The 20,085-nt window shown below is 35.7% G+C and overlaps 1 protein-coding gene across 1 annotated transcript in view; it reads left to right on the top strand.

The window, feature by feature from the left end:
• Positions 1–20,085, top strand: part of FBN2 (fibrillin 2) — a 270,471-nt gene that overhangs the window by 164,888 nt on the left and 85,498 nt on the right. Inside the window, exons 17-23 of the mRNA XM_025388372.1 lie at positions 2,592–2,645; positions 4,267–4,392; positions 7,138–7,263; positions 11,703–11,822; positions 18,088–18,225; positions 19,095–19,145; positions 19,628–19,753. Of these exons, the coding sequence (XP_025244157.1) occupies positions 2,592–2,645; positions 4,267–4,392; positions 7,138–7,263; positions 11,703–11,822; positions 18,088–18,225; positions 19,095–19,145; positions 19,628–19,753 (741 nt within the window). The remainder of the gene's footprint in view (positions 1–2,591; positions 2,646–4,266; positions 4,393–7,137; positions 7,264–11,702; positions 11,823–18,087; positions 18,226–19,094; positions 19,146–19,627; positions 19,754–20,085) is intronic.

The following is a 20,085-nucleotide window of genomic DNA, read 5'->3' as shown; positions in this document are numbered from 1 at the left end:
AATTTTAACTGAAGAAAAGAAAGCCAATCCTGTATTGATATGTGAGGCATATAATAAGGAGATTTGGCTTGTGTTTATGTATGATTTCTAGGCCGACAGAACACAGTGAATAAAAAAATCTATTTGCTGGCTGAGTGTGGAGGCTCATGCCTGTAATCCCAGCACTTTGGGAGGCTGAGGCAAGGAGATCACTTGAAGCCAGGATGAGACCCTGTCTTGGCAGAAAAAACAAAAAGTTCTTAATTAGCTAGGTGTGGTGGCACACACCTGTAGTCCCACCTACTAGGGAGGCTGAGGTGCGGGGCATCACTTGAGCCCAAGGGTTTGAGGCTGCAGTGAGCCATCATTGTGCCACTCCACTCCAGCCTGGGTAACAGAGTGAGATGCTGACCCTTTAAAAAAACAAACAAAAATCTATTTACTTATATATTTGTGATTATTATAAGAGGTTTTTTTTACTTGAACATGATAGCTTCAGTTTCCTTGATCTGTGCTGTCATAGTGAAGACAAATAGCATAAAATTTACTTACCACTTTCAAGGTTATAAACACAACAAGAACTCAATTTGATTTTATATATATGTGTGTGTGTGTGTGTGTGTGTGTGTGTATATATATATATAAAGATCTCTCTATATATGTATATCTTGACACCAAGTGGTCTCAAGTCACAGTCTCAGACAATAATTCCAAACTCTTAGGTCAATAAGATTGACTCTTGTCTATTCATACTTTAACTAAACCCATATTGAATGTATATTGAATATATGTGAGTACAGTAGGGATTCTAACATAAACACAGTCTGTGTTTTTCCTTAAAGTTTTGAGTAGTTGAGAATACAGGCAGGCAAATGTATAAATTACGATTTAGTGTAATTAGCATCTTAAAAGGTTCATAAACAAGTTTGGAGAGAGCACAGAGGAAGGAGGAATTAGTAGCCCAGGGAAGCTGGGAAAGACCTCACAGAAGGGACACGTTTAGTTTGGTCTTGAAAAAAATGAGTAAGAACTTTCCATGTGGAGGGTACAGGAAAGCATTGCTGCAAAGGAAATGTCTTGTAATTCTCCTAAACATCCCAAATGGAGTCTTCATACATGGAAATAATGATTTGATGCATCTGGAAGAATTACTGAGTGTGACCTTTTTTTTTTTAAAAGAAAGATAGTGAGGAGAACCTAGCTCTAAAATGTACCAAACTGAATTATGCATATTATCAAAGAAGTTCAAAAATTGGTATAAGACTAGACAAAAAGCTAAGTGAACTAATGAAATGAATCTAGAAACCTGAGTATGAATATGAATTAGGATATAACAAAGCATTTTGGAGCAGCAAGGAAAAAGATTAAATAATAACTATCGTTGATAACTTTTAGAAAAAAATAAGAAGTTAGGTCCCTACATAAAACATTAAAACATAATTTTCTTATAGAATATAAATTCTTTTTTATTTTGTAATGGTAGAAGACTTTCAAAGCAGGCCTAAATAGTAAAATACACAAGTAAACTGGAAAAATATTTTTATGTATCATTTCTTAATCTTTATAGAATTTACATTAATCAATAAGGAAAGTTGAAATCCTCTATAGAAAAAAGAGCAGGATTTCAGAAAGTAGAAATTCAAAAGGAAGAATACCATGTAAAAAGATGCCCACTCTCCATAAAATTAAAAATAAAATACAGTGCCATTTTTGTTTAGCAGATTGGTATACTTGATTGATTCTTCCCAGTGATAATGAGGGTATTAAAAAAATGAATACTGTCTTATACTGCTGATAGAAGGGTAATTTGGGGGCATTTTAGGAGGGGAAGAACTATCTAAAACCTTAAAAGGGGCATAAACTTTGAGAGTTTTACTTATAAGAGATTATCCTAGTGATATAATTAAACTTCATATTATTTATGATAGTTGCTAAAAGTTGGACAAACCTAATTTCACCAGTAAGAGATTGATTGAATAAATGTGGTACCTCTATGTAACTGAGAAAACAATATTAAATGGCCTATTCAGTGGGACATTGACATGATATGTCTGTGATAGAGTACCCAGCAACCAAGTCTGCTTCTCCACTTACAACTTCTGTGACCTTGGTCAAGTTACTGCACTTTTCTGTGTTCCTCTTTTTCTCACTTGTAAAAAAGAAAATACAGTAGTATTGAGTTTGTGGTATTGGGAAGATTAACTAAATTGTTAGATGTAAAATGTAGAACAATACCAGGCACTTGGTAAGTACTATGACCTACATTTTGACTGCTATTATTTTATTATTGAGGAAAAAGTTAAATATCAAGCTCTGTAAGACCATTTATATTTTTCTTAAAGTTTCTTTATGTAGAAAATATTAGTAACATTTATATATATTAATAATATTCAGGATGATTATTACAAGTGATTTTTATTTACTCTTTTATGCTTTTTTATGAGTTCAGAATTTTATAATAATCGTGTGCTAGAAAATGGTAATTTTTTTCACTTTAAAAACTAATGCACAAATAATTCTTCCTAATGGGTAGCTTTGGGGTTATGAAATGATTTGTATATGGAATAGGTATAGTTAAGTTTTTAATTCTTCTATTTCTTTTTGTCATACAGCTGAATTCCATGGCCTTTGTAGTAGTGGAGTAGGTATCACTGTGGATGGAAGAGGTAACTCTAGTTAATCTCAATTTTATAATAATCATATGACATAATTGTATAGGTTTATAATTATAATATTAATATGATTATATTTAATATGAAAATGTAATATTATAAAATAATAAGATTATCTCCTAGAGCAGTGGTTATAAGCTAGATGATATTAAGTGATATGTAGATGCACATTTTCATCTTGGATAAATATTTATCTCTTAAATATACATTGTTAAAAATGTCACTAACAAACTACCCTCCTGATTTCATGCAATCATTGCTTAAGAATAGATGTGACATTTAAGTTAAAAAAAAAAAGAGTGAGTCAATTTTATGAGAAAATATTAAGTACTGGTGCAGATAGGTTTAGAAAAATAAATAGTATTCAAGAGATATTGGATATGGATCAAGTTTGAGATATACTGGCTGAAATAATTTGTTAAGACTATGTATACCTAAGAATAATAAAATGTTTCTCTCCAAGTAAAGAAGTAAGATTCACTAAAATTTTCTTGCTTTCAATTTTGTATTATGGTTAACAAAACTACAATATGGAATCTTGAACACTTAAGTACATATGTGTTTATAATTTTCAAATTCTTTTATATTTTAGTATACATATAGATTCATTTATACATTAGTAAAATGGGTGTTATTAATCTTCTGTATCTATGAATATGTATATATAAGAAGAATATATATATAACCATATATATATATGTATTCTTCTACCCTTGTGTTTGAGAAGGCTTTAGTCAAGTTATAGATGGTAGGCAGTAATGTTGAATCTTTATAATAAACATCCAAACCAGAGTAAAAAGTAAACTTTTACAAGGATGTTTTTCCCAAGTATAAAATGAAAGACATTTCCAAAGTATTTAAGGTCTTCCAAATTATTGAAAACAATAGCATCAAAATTTGAGCTTGGTGACCAAAATTTGATTTTGGGCTTACTCTTTCATTATATTCCCTGACAATATAGCCGCTCCAGCAGAGCCAGTCACTATTGGAAACTACTTGATCATTCATACAAGCACATCAGTGCACAAGTTCCACTTCCCCTCGGTGATACAGTAGTAGTAGTCATGTTCGTGGGTCGTTATAAAATATCATGTTCTGAAGCATCCACGTTTAAAGTGTCCTCTCCGTTAATTTCACATATCAGCAATGAAAAACACTTACTAAATATTACTTTACCACAGAAAAAGTAATAAAATAGAAATATCCTGTACTTTTGGGGGCCATAAAATTATGTGGGCCACCCTAATAAATCCCTGTCTTTTAATTAGATAGGTACAATATCTGTCAAATCAAGTTTTCCTTTGGATTTTGAGCCAACCGCCTTTAAATTGTCTTTATTAATTTTATCATAAATGCTGGCATATTTCGTGATTTAACTCTTTGAATTTCTGCCAGCTTCTTTCATTTTTCTTTTGATTTACCAGTGAAGTGTCCTATGTCTCTCAGTTTTATTTTCTTACTCCTTGTTTTCAGTTCCTTTTCCTTTCTGAAAGGCAGGCAAATTGTGAGTTTGCAGAGTTAAACACTTCATATGTTGAATGGTCTTTATTAGACCTGCATTTATCAACAAACAATAACATATGTAGGAGCATTAAACTTTCAATATTTAATGCAGATATCAATGAGTGTGCTTTGGATCCTGATATATGTGCCAATGGGATTTGTGAAAACTTACGTGGTAGTTACCGTTGTAATTGCAACAGTGGCTATGAACCAGATGCCTCTGGAAGAAACTGTATTGGTGAGTTATTTGTTATATTTATGCAAGAACCTTTCATATAGTTTAATCCCATGGATTATACTAGCAGTAAAAACACAAATAAATGATTAAAACTAAAAACCAGACAGTTTTTCTTGTTTTCTTCATATTATACATTGATAGGAAAATATCAGAATCAAACAAATTTTGTTACATAGTAACAAACTTCTTGGTGGTACCTATTCGTTTTTAAAATATTCTTTTCCCAAATTAACATACTCAGTTATTAGCCTGTTGTTTTCCTGAATGTACCTTAATCCTGTAATTTTTTACTAAGAATTTGACTTCAAAAATTAACAGGTCAGTATGGATAAAAGTAAGTCAAGAAAATAAAGTGTTACAGGTTGAGAGAATTTTGACTTCATAAAGAAACAACCAGTTGCCACAATATACCTAAACATGACAACTAAGACAAAGGTATTTCCTTTTCTAATTATAAGAGAATGATTGACGAAACTCAAGTATGTAATTTATGTTTAACAAAAGGAAGAGGAGGAGGATGAAAAGGTTTGACAGTCTTTTATTGTTTTCTATTAGTGCAAGATTTTCCCACAAAGCATTTAGGTGGACTTTTATAAAATAAATGTTACTCAATCCGTCATTGTGCATGATAGTTTTACAACTATTCACTGATGGCTTTTACAACCAAGTGTTAATGATTATGATTAGGAAAGGAACAGATTTTTCTGTATTTCTGGTAGTGGCTTTTATTATTGAACATATTTGTTTGATTTGAAGACATACATACCGATGGATGTAAAAGCTCTGTTTATCTTATGTGCTATAATAGTACCAAGCAAAGATTATTGACCATTTCTAACAATATGTAAACTATGCCAGCTTTTACTCTCCAGAAGTGAAGTCCAAACTTCCCCTTTTTACATGGATACCAGTCATGTGGTTAGGTGAATCACAACCTACCCTAACAACCTCTTTATAACTTGATTATTTCTATAAAAATCCTATTTTCAAATAAAGTCACATTCTGAGATACCGGGTTTTAGGATTTCACCATATCTTTTTTAAAGGACACAATTCAATCCATAGCTTAGAAAAATGGGTTAAAAAATTGTGATGCAGGCTAAGCGCAGTGGCTTACTCCTGTAATCCTAGTACTTCGGGAGGCTGAGGTGGGCAGATCACCTGAGGTTAGGGGTAGACCAGCCTGGCCAACATAGTGAATCCCCCCTCTACTAAAAATACAAAAATTAACCGGGCATGGTGGCACGTGCCTGTAATCTCAGCACCCAGAGGCTGAAGCAGGAGAATCACTGGAACCCGGGATGTGGAGGCTGCAGTGAGTGGAGATCATGCCACTGCACTCCAGCCGGGGTGACAGATCGAGATTCCATCTCAAAAAAAAAAGAAAAGAGAAAAGAAAAGGAAGGGAAGGGAAGAGAGAGTAGAGAAAGAAAGCAAGCCAGCAAGAAAGAAAATTGTGATACAGTCACAATTTGTACACATATTAGACTATTATGGGAAAAGCTATGGTAGTCCAGTGCCTAAAATATAATGTTAATTTTTAAAGTATCAAGATTCAGAGTTGGAGCAAAAACAAGATCAAGAAGGGAAAAGATCAGATAATACACAAAAGAATATTATCAGTGATGATGGAATTACAGATGTTTTTCTGATCTGTTTTCAAAATCTCCACAGTATCAGTATATTATTTAATAAGGGAAAATTATTATTTGCAAGACTAGAAATGTAACTTTAAGTAAAAGAGCTCTTCACTCTAAACTACAGTGTTTATTGCTTTTTGTCACTACACTTGCAAAAATGGAAGGATAGGAAGGTTAAAATGTGAGGCCAGGTGCGGTAGCTTATGCCTGTAATCCCTGCACTTTGGGAGGACAAGCTGGGAGAATCGCCTGAGGCCAGAAGTTCCAGAACAACCTGGGCAACATAGTGAGATACCATCTCTAAAAAAAATTATTTTAAGTTGGCCAGGCATGGTGGCACATGCCTGTAGTCTCAGCTACTTTTGGAAAGCTGTGGCAGGAGGATTGCTTAAGCCAAAAAGTTCAAAGCTTCAGCGAGCTGTGATTGCACCACTGCACTACAACCGGGGAAACAGAGTGAGATCCTGTCTCAAAAACAAACAAAAAACTCATTGTGAGCTGCTTAAACTGGAGGTTTAGATGATATTCTCTAGGCTGTTCTGGACTGCTAAAAGAGTATGCAAAATACATCATTTTCATTAATAACTAACTTTCTGAGATAAAAACATAATGGAAAAAGATTAATGAATATCTTTTTTTTAACTACTGTTTAATGCATTTTTTAGCCATCTGGGACATGAAGACATAAGGCATTCTTTTGAAAAATTTTAACCATAAAAAATGCCTTCTGTTACTTTTATTATACATAAACAAGTATACAGGCAAATGAATTTAACCTTTTGATATATTTTATGAATGCTTTAAAAATGTATCTAATATAATATCATTACAGGACTAAAAGCAAGTGAAGTAGAGATGTGCCTTTCCAAGCTAGCACATACTTTCCAGGGATTTAAAAGCATCTTAAAATTAGCCACTAGCATAAGAATATCCCATTTGAATAAGACTAAATATATTTTGCTTAGGATGAAGAGTGTGCTGTGATACAGACTATGTCACAGAGAAGAAAGAGGGAAATAAGACAAATAACAAAATTAAACATTGCTGCCCACTATAATACATGCTTAAATATGTATATCTCCTGCCTTCCAATGGTTGCTTTCAGACATTGATGAATGTTTAGTAAACAGACTACTTTGTGATAACGGATTGTGCCGAAACACGCCAGGAAGTTACAGCTGTACGTGCCCACCAGGGTATGTGTTCAGGACCGAGACAGAGACCTGTGAAGGTAAGAGCTGTCTTCCTTGCCTTATTTGTGAATAGTGAGTACCTGGAGTTGTATAAACATCAATTACAGTGATGAAGCAATGTAGTGAAAGGAATATTGTTTGAATATTTTATTTTATAATCTCGTTTAGCTAATCTGTCAGTTTTTGAAATAGTAAGGCCCTAACACAGTTTACAAACACCATGAATTTTGTTCCACTCAGACAAAGTATCAACACACATTTGGAACAAACATTTTAAAGTGGATAAAAAAGAAACCAACTGGAAGAAGCCAGATTGTTTTACTTGCTGAAATAGAATGTCAGATAGTTGTTTACTGTGTTTTCCCCTTTTCAGAACCACTCTGATCCATTAATGTAGGAACCTGAATTATAATGGAAAAGTTAACTCTTAGATGAAATGATTGATATACCCAAGAGGTTGGCCCACAAAATATTTGAGGCCTAAGTAAAAATGATAACTTTAATGTGTTTTTAGTCTAAAAGAATTGTCCTTTCCATTTGATAATTTAAAAGTTGTCATTTGGGTTTGTAGACCATAAACTACTGTTTAAAAGCTTCTTTGTTTTCTTCTAATCACATATTTTTGCAGTGAAAGTTACTTAAATGAGTTAAATGGTTAGAGAAGTCTTCATTTTCAGTGAGATACTGGCTAAGCAGTGAGTACACTGAATTATGGTTTTGTGTCATGATCAAAGTACTGTATATTTCAGAAAAATCTGTGGTATGAATACTAGTCATTGTTCCTGTTTAAATCTCACTGTGTGGGCCTACAGAAGGGTTGCATAACAGTCTCAAATCCAATTACTACTTTGGAATAGTAACTTTTAAGAAAAGATTTCATCTTTGATAATTGTGGAATAGCCCCCTCCCTTTTTTTTTTTAATCTGTTAAAGTATTTGTTTTTTTCATGGTGCCACAGCCAAGAAAACTGCCGTAGTAATATTATTCAAAAAGATGTTAACATTCTCTCTTCATCTTACTGTTTAACTTCAAAGCATTCTTGTGAACAGAAACCAGTTAGGACTATAGAACAAGATGTCAAAACACAAATGACTCTGCTGAAGTCAATGAAATGCAATTACAAAGTGCAGTGCTAACTTTGAATTGAATCTGAGGGGCCACTAGAAAACAATAATTAGCCTAAAGAAAAAAAAAAAGAAAACTTCAGCATAAAATCCCCTTTTTCTAAACTTACTTCTGGTGACAGTTTCCCCTGTTGTCCAACATCTTTGCAGGAACTCCTCAAAGAGGAGTGCTCATTCCATTCCCACTGAAAATACTTGAAGGTTCGTCTTCTCCGTAGATGAGAAGGGGACACACTTAAGAGTTTGGAATATCTTTCAATAGGTTATGAGAGCCCTCTTTTTAAACCAGCTCAGGCTTCTCAAATGTATTCAACTACAGAGTCTCTATTTTCTAGATCCCACTCCCATCTCTAACACCAATTCTTCAAAATGCTCTGAGAAACGTACTTTATGAAAAAGTATCCTAGCCATATTTCCTCTATGATTTCTTTGGAAAGATAGAAGAAGGGATTTTAAAGGTTTTTGTTTTTCCTGATTTTCTACACTTCCTTCCTACAGCCTTTTTTCAGTTTTGTCTGTTGTCTGTTGTCTGTTGGAGGATAAGCTTCCGTTAAATCTCAGGAAACTTAGAAAGCAAGAGCAGGGTGGGACGTCATCTTGATTTAACTAGGAAACTGATGATTTTTAGAACTGGTTTCCCTGTCTAGGAAAATACTTTCTGGTGCTATCGTGTCTCTCACATGATTTAGTTCCTAATGCGGAACTAAATGGATAGTGTCTGGTTCTATTTGCTATGTACACTGAATTATCAATGATTATTTATGGACGAGTAAGATAGAGTACAAAGGTTCTGAGAGTTGAAATACCAAAGAAGTTAAAATCAGAGACTCTCCTGCTTACATGAACAGTTAAGAAGAGTAGGAGCTGGTGGTGTTTAATAGTGTAACATAAGGTGATTATGTAAATATTAAGGCACTTTCATACCAAATTAGGCAACAGTGAGTGTTAGAAAGAGTAATCTTCACTTATTACAAGCATACTTATTCTTAAGCTGAGAGATTTATTTAATGAAAAAACAATTTTATGTCCGTCATTCATAGGAAAGAAGTTCATGTTATGTAAATAGAGAAGAAATGATAGACAACTCTTTTGGCTCCAGCCTTATGACATTGAAGGAAATAAAAATGATTTATCATGGGAAAACTAACCAAATAACTGTTATTTCTACACTTTCTTCCCACTGTTATTTGCATTTCATTAAGAGTTTTGCAAAGAATAGACTTGAAGGCTACTAATCTCTTTTTCCATTGAGTTGCTTTCTTATTTCTACCGTTGCATTCAAACAGTAAATGTTTCTGTCTGAAGCAGTTCTCTTCATTCTCTTCTTTCTGAATTAATTTCCAAAGACTAGACAGGGAATTATTAGCAGATTCATTGCAAATCTTTGCTTTTTCTTGTGTATTTGTATTGTGCACTGATTTTGTCATTCATGTTTTCAACAGACTATTTTAAATATATAACAAATAGCACTAATAATAGAGTGAAGTTCTTCTATATTTCAGATTGAAGTTACAGAAACTTTGTTTCTTTTTTTGTTTGAGCTCTGAGAGTCTGTGAAAGTTAAAATTTTTACAGCAAGCACTGTGGTTTAGATTGTGTTTCCAGTGACATAACTAGTTAAATGTAAACCAGATGTGCTTTGAAGTTTATTTCCAGGAATGTACAGTGAACTGTTTCAATTCCTGGTTCCATGACATTTATAACATAACAACATATTATTTAAAGGAAAACTAAATAGTTGATATTTGTAGTTGTCAGTGCATATGTTTATAGTTTCTGAATTCATAATTGCTTAATTTAAAATAGAGATTTTAAAAACACACAGTATTGAAATTCTTCTTTTTTCAGGCTTCTTACAAATGAAATTAATAGATTTATATGTGGTATATCCTTAGATTAGTTATCTGCTTCTTTTATGGTTAACTGGTTTCTTTTTTACATTGTGTTTTTATGAAAGAGTTTTTATACTCTGGGATTGATGTTTTCATTAGAAATCTGTGCTATATTTACAAAATCTCTTCTTTTAATTTTTAAGAGGTTTTCTCACTATTAACAACCTGAAAGCAAAATACATTCATATTTCTTCAAACAATTTATATATCAAGAATTAAATTAGCACCTGGATATTCCTTCAGTAGTGTTGAAGTAACAAAGTGTTTTTCACATTGATTTTTAAATTTGCATGTGAAGTCCACTGACAAAAAAAATCAACTGTGAGTCTCGCTCTTTCAGGATTAAAGTCTTCTAGCTATTTGTTTACATGCTTTCCTCAGTAAACTGCTTTATAATAAATTCAAAGAAATATTTAGAGAAAGAAAAAGTGTTCTTGTGAACTTAAAAACCCCAGTGTTCGATATAAAATGCCTTGAGAACTATTGGCCTGTTTCAGATAATTAACTTAGTAAAGAAAACTGTGTGCCACTTCTTAAAAGTGTACCACTTTAGAAGTGGTTGAATTTACACTGAAAATGTCTTCGATTTTGTTCATAGTACTTTACCTGAAGCTTGTGTTTCTTTCTCATTGACTCATGTGTTAAACTATTTCACATTACAGGCTTGACATTTTCTCTAATCACCACTTGAGAACATAGGCATAGGGCAGTTCTGCTTACTTCTGACCATCAACAGGAATTGTTTATATTATATGATTTCATGCATATTGAATTACATTTGATTTGAATATTTCATTCAGATCAAATTAATGATTGTAGAGGCCTATTTAAAGCAATTATTTATACTTGATCAAGTTTTCTAATTTTTATTTTACCACCATTAGTTGTATTAAAAAATAACTAAGCAAACTAAACATGTAAATGTGAAGAACTAAAGACAGAGAAGGTGGATAGGGACTAGAGGAGAGTTATGTACCCACCATGAATGTTTCAGTCCTTATTTTCTGATTCGTACCCAAGAGCTTGGAATTAAAGCAGCATTGTGATATTTTGCTTCCAAGATGGACTTTTTAAGTTTTTCAGAGCCCCATTAAACCATAAATGATCAGAGCAATCCACCTTTGTTTGTGCACAGGATGTTGCTCCTGGAATTACATCTTATTATGTGGGGGAAAAATCCAATTTATGTAAAGTTGTGATGACGTATTGAAAAAGCATGTAACTGAACTCTTTCCCAATAGGCTGATCGCTGTGGTCCTACTGAGTTCCCAATCCTATAGATATGTATCCACAATGTAAAATGCATGCCTCCATTCCCTATTCACTTTATGCTTCATAGATCCATATTAAAATTACCAGAGCCAAGTTTACCAGACATTCTGGCATTGCATGGCTTGTTGGAATAATATTTTCCAGAAACACATGGCAGTTCTAACAGAATCTTTTCCTTCTGGATTGTAGATATAAATGAATGTGAAAGCAACCCATGTGTCAATGGGGCCTGCAGAAACAACCTTGGATCTTTCAATTGTGAATGTTCGCCCGGCAGCAAACTCAGCTCCACAGGATTGATCTGTATTGGTAAGATTCATACACAATACTGATGCTTCAATTTCACTGCTAAGATCAGCACAGATCTCAGGCCTTACTACAGATAAAAACAGAATATGATTCCAAAAAGAAAAGAATTACGCATTACATTAGTTGTTTTTACTCAGTATCAACATAGAGGTAAAACATAATAGCATTAATTAGGCAGCCTATTCAATTTTTATTAGATTCTAGAAATCTTCCTTTCATATAAGTAGATATATTATGCTATAACTTATAATCATTTCCATACCACACACATATGCATATCCGTTACCCTAAAAATGCCTTAGGCAGCAATATAATCAAATCTCCACTGCATACTTTTTTTATAAACAAACTTCGATGGCAAACAAAAAATGTGATGAAATTTGGATTCAGTTAACAGGACAAGAATTTGAAGCTTTTAAACACATAGAGGGAATTTATTATTTTTTCTTTTTTTCCATCAATCATAAACTTTTGGGCTTCAAGGAAGAGAAGATAACTGTTTTCTTGCTTTTGGAATTCTCTAGGGGAAATTATTCTAAAACATCTAAACTAGCATCTTTCAATATGTCTCAAAACATTTAAAGTCAGTTCTTGATAATGACATAGGATGTATATTAAAGAAGATTGATCTGTTACTGCAAGGAAAAATCCAGCATGTAAAAGGGAACAAAACTGTCCCAGTAATTTTTCCGTACTTCCAGCATCTGTGGTTCCATTCACTAGGCCTACACAGTTCACATCATTAGCTAGTATCCACCTTTAAGGGGAACTAAATATATATTCCAAATAGGAAGATATTTCAGTTTTACATAGTGCCAAATTAACTGGCAGTTTTTATTATCTAGCCAAAATGAATCTTTAGTTTCATATTTGTCAAAGACAATAGTTTTTTCAGTAGTATGTCTGATGTTAACCATATTTAGCTGGATGCTAGAGTATCTGTTTGTTACGTAAAGACAAATGACCAAGTCCAAAATTATCAATGAAAACCTTCTCTTTGGAAACACCAGCTCCTCGTTTCCCAATGAGGTACAGCTGGTGAAATTTGAGCCTTGTTCAGCTCTCCATATTAGGAAATAGACTGCCATCTGCCTGGGGCATTACTTTTTTTCTTATAGAATTCCGGGCTGGGTTGGTGGGGGGGCCAGCGGGGTGTGTGGGTTGGATGCAGTAAAGCAGAAATATTTTTGCTAAGCCACAATTTCCAATTGAGATGGAGTCATTTTATTATGCAAAGGAAATGAATTCAGCATTAATCAATTAATGTCTCAGAAAACTAAATCTGCATGCCACTTGAGCATCAAAGATACTTCGTTTTTGCCTCATCATGTAGACTTCCATTATTTTGGCCTTTTGCCCTTATATTTATTAACCAAAGAAGAACAAAGACTTTTTACCCCCAAGTCTTTATGTCATTCTTCCAATTGCCAACAACTAACCACCACCATATTTTTCTCAGTCAATGTATTGTGTGCTTTCATTTATTATGATTAAATTTGAATAGCCCAGTGTAGAGCTGCTCAAAATGCAATTTCCCTAATATTTTTAAATTTTAGACATTATTTTATGTACTTTTTTATTAAAAAGAGAATTCTAGTTGCAAAAGAAAATAACAAATAGTAAAATATACACAGGAAAAGTCAGGAATGTATAATAGGACTGTCAGTGGCTCTCATCAGTGGTTAGCCTGCAACTTTCTCTTCCACAGGGTCCAGGTCATTACATTTTGAAATTTCATGATATGATTACTGATTTAAAATTACATTAGATTATATATGAATTAGTTGAATACTATGAATATTTAAGGATTTAGAATCTATTTTTCAAGCTTTCTAAATATAAATTAATCTTAAACTGTTCTGCAAACTGCTTAAGAAGACTATGGTGTTCTGGTTGAATATGGTTAAATGTAATAGAACGATGCATTTGATTAATCTTTTATGCATTATACTGCTGTGGTTTGATGGTTCTATGTAATCCAGACCAGTTTCCCTCATCTTTGGCTTGGGTCTGCACTCTGTCTTCAACTTGCGTGGACATATGGCTGTGACCACTCTGCTGTCAAATCCAATGGTCTATTCTCAGTCCTCACCTTAGATTATTAGCAGTATTTGTCACAGTTCATTACTCACTCTTTCTAGAGAAATTTTGCATTTTTGGCTTCCCAGGCACAACTCTCTTCTCCTTTGACTTTTATGGCTCATTTTCTCTTTCCTTTACTGAGTCCTCCCTATCCTCCTAACCTTTAACCTGAAGTGTTCCGCCAGTCTGTCTTTGGACCTCTGTTTGTCTTTCTACACTCATCCTCAAGAGCCTCTGTGTTGAGTCTCACATGTGTCACTCTAGTTGATAATGGAATTCTAGGCCTCAACCTTGCCACCGATTCCAGATTTGTGTTTCCAACTGTCTGTACAGTGTCTCCACTTGGATGGCTCATCAATATCTCAAATTCCCATGTCTGAAACCAAATTCCTGTGTACTGGCTTGAACCCAAGTCTCCCAGGAACATTTCCATCTCGGCAGATGGCAAATCCGTTCTTCTAGCTGCCGCCCCTCAAAACCTTGGCAGCATCCTTGATGTCTTTTTCTCAAGCTGCACATGGAAGTCATCAGCAAACCTATTGATTGCACTGAAGTTTATCCACATTTCAACCCCTTCTCACCATCACCACACCAACCCCCAATCCTAGTCACCATCATTTCTCTTCGTAATTACTGCTGTAGCCTCTACCTTAGCTTCTTTTCCCCATACTCTAGTCAGTTCTCCACATAGTCACCAGGCAACCCTTTTAAAACATAAATCAGAGCATATCATTCTTTGTCCAGGAACCCTGTCTAGGAAAACCTTGGCTTCTCATTTCATTCAGTAAAAGCTCAAGTCCTAGCCGAAGCCTGTACTCTCCTCATGATCTTGCCCCTGCTCTGCCTCCCGCCCCCTCAGCCTGAACCAGACTGGCCTACTTCCAGCTCCTGCATCAGACACATGCCCACCTGAAGTCCACTGATCTATCTGGCAGGAATGTTTTTCACTCAGATTTGCAGGGTTCTCCTTATGTCTGTATTCAGATGCCACATTGTAAGTCATGATTTCTCTGACCATCCTAGATAAAATAACAGTTTTTCTCCTGTTTCTACCCTCAAGCTAATTACCCTGCTTTATTTTTTGAGAGTTCTTAACTAACTCCTGACTATCTACATCTGTATCTCAGTTGTGTATGAGTATGGGGGCAGGGGCGGGTATACACACACAACAGTGAGTCAATGGGGAGAGAGGGAGGGAGGATGGAGGAAAGGAATTGGGGAGAGAGAGAAGAGAAGGATGAGCCTGGAGGGGAGTGCAGGGGGCTATCAGTGGATTTGTAGCTTTTCAAGTGTTGATGCAGCACCAGCCTAAAGAATCACAGTGCTACAGAGTGAGGGCTCTGCAGTCAGACTGCATGGGCTTGAATCTTGATGCTGACACTCTACTAGTTGGGTGACCTTGGGTAAATTGGTTGACCTCTGTGTGCCTAAATTTTCTCATCTACAAATTGTACATAATTCACAGGGTTGTTTTAATGAGTAAATAAATACATAACAAAGCCTTCCAGTTCCTGTCACTGTCTTGATAAATCTTAGCAATAACTGTTGTTTATCTTACTTAAAATGATGACAACCAAGGTGATAAATCAGATTAGTCCGGATCAGTAAAAGATCATTTAAATACACAGTAGCCTTACACAAGCATCTCTGTTTCCTCTGTGCTATGGAATTTACAGGTGTAAATCTATAACAAGCCTGTAGTTTGAGACCTGACACAAATGGTTCTCTGCGGTTTTATCCAAACCGAACATTTCAGCCAGAGTGAAAAAACAAAGTGACTGTCTAACTCTTTTTCACACCTTTGCCCCATAACATTTTATTCCGTACAGGAGAGAATTGTTTTGTTTCCGCCTCTGTCTTGGTGTTTAGGTTGTTGGTAACTTCCTGTGTTTCCTAGGGAATGAGAAATTACTATTTCTCCCATCATAGGCCCATTACAGTTTAATTGTAATTCCCTTTCTGTGTTTATGGGGGATTTTTTTGTTGTTTTTGTTGTTGAATTTAGAAGTAAAAACTTTTTTTGTTTTGGAAGACAGGGTCTCACTCTGTCGCCCAGGCTGGAATACAGTGACACGATCTCATTGCAGCCTCTGCCTACCGGGCTCAGGCAATCCTCCCACCTCAGCTTCCTGAGTAGCTGGGACTACAGGCATGTGCCATCACTCCCAGCTAATTTTTGTATTTTTTGTAGAGACAAAGTTTCACCATGTTGCCCAGGCTGGTCTTGAACTCCTGGACTCAAGCGATCCATCTGCCTCGGCCTCCCAAAGTGCTGGGATTATAGTCATGAGCCACTGTGTCCAGCCAGAAGTAAATTTTATCTGTACATATTATTATTAAAATGAATTTTCAAATAAATACTGTAGGAATACACTTATTCTTTGTTTTCTTCCAACTCTTAGTGCCACAATATGCTATTGAGGTTTTAGTAGAGTGTTTTCCACATCACCCACATCAGAATCACCTGAGGAGTTCGTCAAAATTCAGATTCCTGGGCTGCACACCTGGAAACTTATGAATTGGCATTTTAACAAGCGCCTTGGTAATATTATGCACACTTAACTGAGAGCCACTGCTCTACAAGGAAAACATGACATATGATTTGTTTTAGCCAATTAGTATTTGCCATATCAGCTTTGACTGGATTCCTTATCACTGCTTCAAAATCAGTTAACAGTCATTTATTATTTGTTCATTTGAAAAACTTTTCATTGTGCCACCAAAAATATACTAACCATTCATTATTCCCTTTAATCCACATACAATAAACATTTTAAAGTGCATAACATTTCACTGGGTACTCTACCATTCAAAAGGAAGAACTTAAATTTGATGTGGAGTCAGTCTAAAATGTTAGGAATGGTTATCTCTAGAGGATTTCAGGTGATTTTTACATCTCCCCCATCCTTCTCTATTTCTTCAAATTGTTTACCATAAGTATGATTTACTTTTTGAACTAGAGATAAATCTACACTCACACACACATTTTTTAAATGCCTGAAATAAAATACATCAGATATTAGCCCTAGGAATGCATTAGTGGGGGTTTTGTAAGTGTTTATTCCTTCTTTGTTTTATAGGGGTTTTTTTCTTTTAAATTATTCATCAAATAATTATCAGTTGGAGAAATATTGGCCTCTGTATAACAGAACATACATTGTGTGTGATTATTTAGTAGGGACTTAAGGGAGAAGGAGATTGAAGGATTTTATATGATAAAAATCTTAAATATCAAAGCATTTGTCATTAAGGATAAATCTTATGAATACTTTTCACACAAGTAATGGTCTTATCATGTTGTTATAGTATGTTAAAAAAGAAGAAGGGTGGGGCGCAGTGGCTCATGCCTGTAATCCTAACACTTTGGGCGGCTGAAATGGAAGGATTGCTAGAGGCCTGGAGTTCAAGACCAGACCAACATGGGCAAAATGGCAATGCTCTGTGTTTCTGAGTACCAGCATAAAATCTTGGACAGCTCCCCTTAGAATATCAATAGATATAATTATATTAATTACTATATTGTGAGAGATATATAGTACATATTACATATATGTAATAAACCATATTTGAATGCAGGTACATGAAAGTGTTTTCAAAGGATATGCTATTAAAAGTGTTTTTTTGGTTTTTTTTTTTTTGACAAAGTTTCATTCTTGTTGCCCGGGTTGGAGCGCAATGGCACTATCTCAGGTTACTGCAACCTCCACTTCCCAGGTTCAAGCGATTCTCCTGCCTCAGCCTCCTGAGTAGCTGGAATTACAGACGCCTGCTACCACGCCCGGCTAATTTTTATGTATTTAGTAGAAACGGGGTTTCACCATATTGACCAGGCTGGTCTTGAACTTCTGACCTTAGGTGATTCACCCGTCTCGGCCTCCCAAAGTGTTAGGATTACAGGCGTGAGCCACTGCGCCCAGCCCCGCTATTAAAACTTTTAAAGTATCTTTTTTTTTTTTTTTTCTGGTGGAGATGGGGTTTCGCTATTTTCCCAGGCTGGTCTTGAACTCCTGGGCTCAAGTGATCCTTCTGCCTCAGCCTCCCAAAGTGCTGGGATTACAGGCGTGAGCCACTTTGCCTGGCCCTTCTTTTTTAGAATACTTTAACAAATGTCTTTTCATATACACAGCTGAATTCTATTTTCATCAGAGGTAAGAGCTCCCCAACCTTTCCTGTTCTTTTTCAGACAGCCTGAAGGGGACCTGTTGGCTCAATATCCAGGACAGCCGCTGTGAGGTGAATATTAATGGAGCCACTCTGAAATCTGAATGCTGTGCCACCCTCGGAGCCGCCTGGGGGAGCCCCTGTGAGCGGTGTGAACTAGGTAGGAGCCTGACTGGGGGGCTTCTCGGCTTCTCCTTGGAAAGCTTCTCCTGCCGCTAGGACACATCTTTCACTATGAAGTTCCTTAGTGAAGAAGACCTGAGATCATTTACCTTTGCTAAAATGTTATCTTTGCTGGCTAATGTTTTTTACCTCTTAAAATGTGTATTTGGTTTATCCTGGCTCATAAGCAGCCCTTCTAAATATTTTATTCATGGAAGGGAATCAGCTAGAATCTGCTAGATGACTGTATCCTCCAGTATCCTTGTTTGTGTGTTGGCTGTTTTCCTCAAATCTTTTGTTTACTTTTTTTTTTTGAGACGGACTCTCGCTCTGTCACCAGGCTGGAGTGCGGTGGCGTGACTTCGGCTCACTGCAACTTCCACCTCCCGGGTTCAAGCGATTCTCCTACCTCAGCCTCCCGAGTAGCTGGGACTAAAGATGCCCGCCACCACGCCCGGCTAATTTTTGTATTTTTAGTAGAGATGGGGTTTCACCATGTTGGCCAGACTGATCTCCAACTCCTGACCTCAAGTAATCCACCCATCTCGGCCTCCCAAAGTGCTGGGATTACAGATGTGAGCCACCGCGCCTGACCTGTTTACTTTTAACTCAGTTGTCAATGTGACAACAAAAAGAAATTGTAGGAAAAATTATGAGAATCTCAATACAGGTCAATACTGATGGAGGTACCACAGAAAGTCATGTGCCCTACTGAATGAAGTGGGGACAGTGATGTCCTTGGACCCTACGACCCCGCCTTGCAGTTTGTATTTAGTTCCATTTTGATTCCATTATATTTCTTCTTGAGCATAACATGGTTGTGTTTTATTCTATAATGAAGTAAAATTTGTCCTGTTGTTCTTACAGATACAGCTTGCCCAAGAGGGCTTGCCAGGATTAAAGGTGTTACATGTGAAGGTGAGTGTATCCTTCCTTGGAAGATACTATACGTCTTTAGAGCGGTACATAAAATTAACATTCACTCTCAAACTTTGGAAATGTTTATCATTTTCAGAAACCTTGACATTTCAATAAAAATACTCAGTCTAATCAACAAATGCTTTAGCATAATTCTCTTAGGAAACAGCTTAGAGTTTCCCATTTCTCCTCTTTATGGAGTTGTGTAAATTTCATGAATACATCACTAGACTTTAAGGCCCAGAACAGCTGGCAAGGGCACATGTTTGGGCTGTGTTTCATGGACAGGCAAGGCTGTGGTAATTTTCATAGCTGGTGCCTAGGAAAGCGGGTGACTGGGTTGTGGAATATTTCTGTTTAACTCAAGTAGTAATCCCCGTTGTGTTGAATGTGGATTGAAAATGCTATACATGAAGTAGGACCACACCTGCTTTTTCTGTTTGTAACATCTTTATTCCTCTGCTGGCTCCATTTCCCTGCAGATGTTAATGAGTGTGAGGTGTTCCCTGGCGTTTGTCCAAATGGACGCTGTGTCAACAGTAAGGGATCTTTTCATTGCGAGTGCCCTGAAGGCCTTACGTTGGATGGGACCGGCCGTGTGTGTTTGGGTAAGATTCACGCCCTCATGTATTCCATGTATAAAACAAGCCATGAATTTCCTTCTTTAAGCAGTGGCTAGTCCAACACCACAGAGTTTGTACTTGAGAAAACTTACTTTAAATGAGATATTTAGGGGGAAATCACTAGAGGCTGTTTTAAAAGTGAATGTATTTAAGTGAAATTGTTTCTGTTTCATGCCAAAAGTTGGTACTGCTCAAAAATCTATCTCAAAATCTTCCATTTCTTTAACCAGATAATTTAGGCAGGTTCAGTCTTTCACACTGAGTTAATAAGAGTAAGAATAGGTTGAACGCAGAAGGAAAGTTGGAGACGAGGATTT

Source organism: Theropithecus gelada, chromosome 6 (genome assembly GCF_003255815.1).
Source record: "Theropithecus gelada isolate Dixy chromosome 6, Tgel_1.0, whole genome shotgun sequence".
Classification (NCBI taxonomy): Eukaryota; Metazoa; Chordata; class Mammalia; order Primates; family Cercopithecidae; genus Theropithecus; species Theropithecus gelada.
This window is presented reverse-complemented; position numbering and strand designations above follow the sequence as displayed.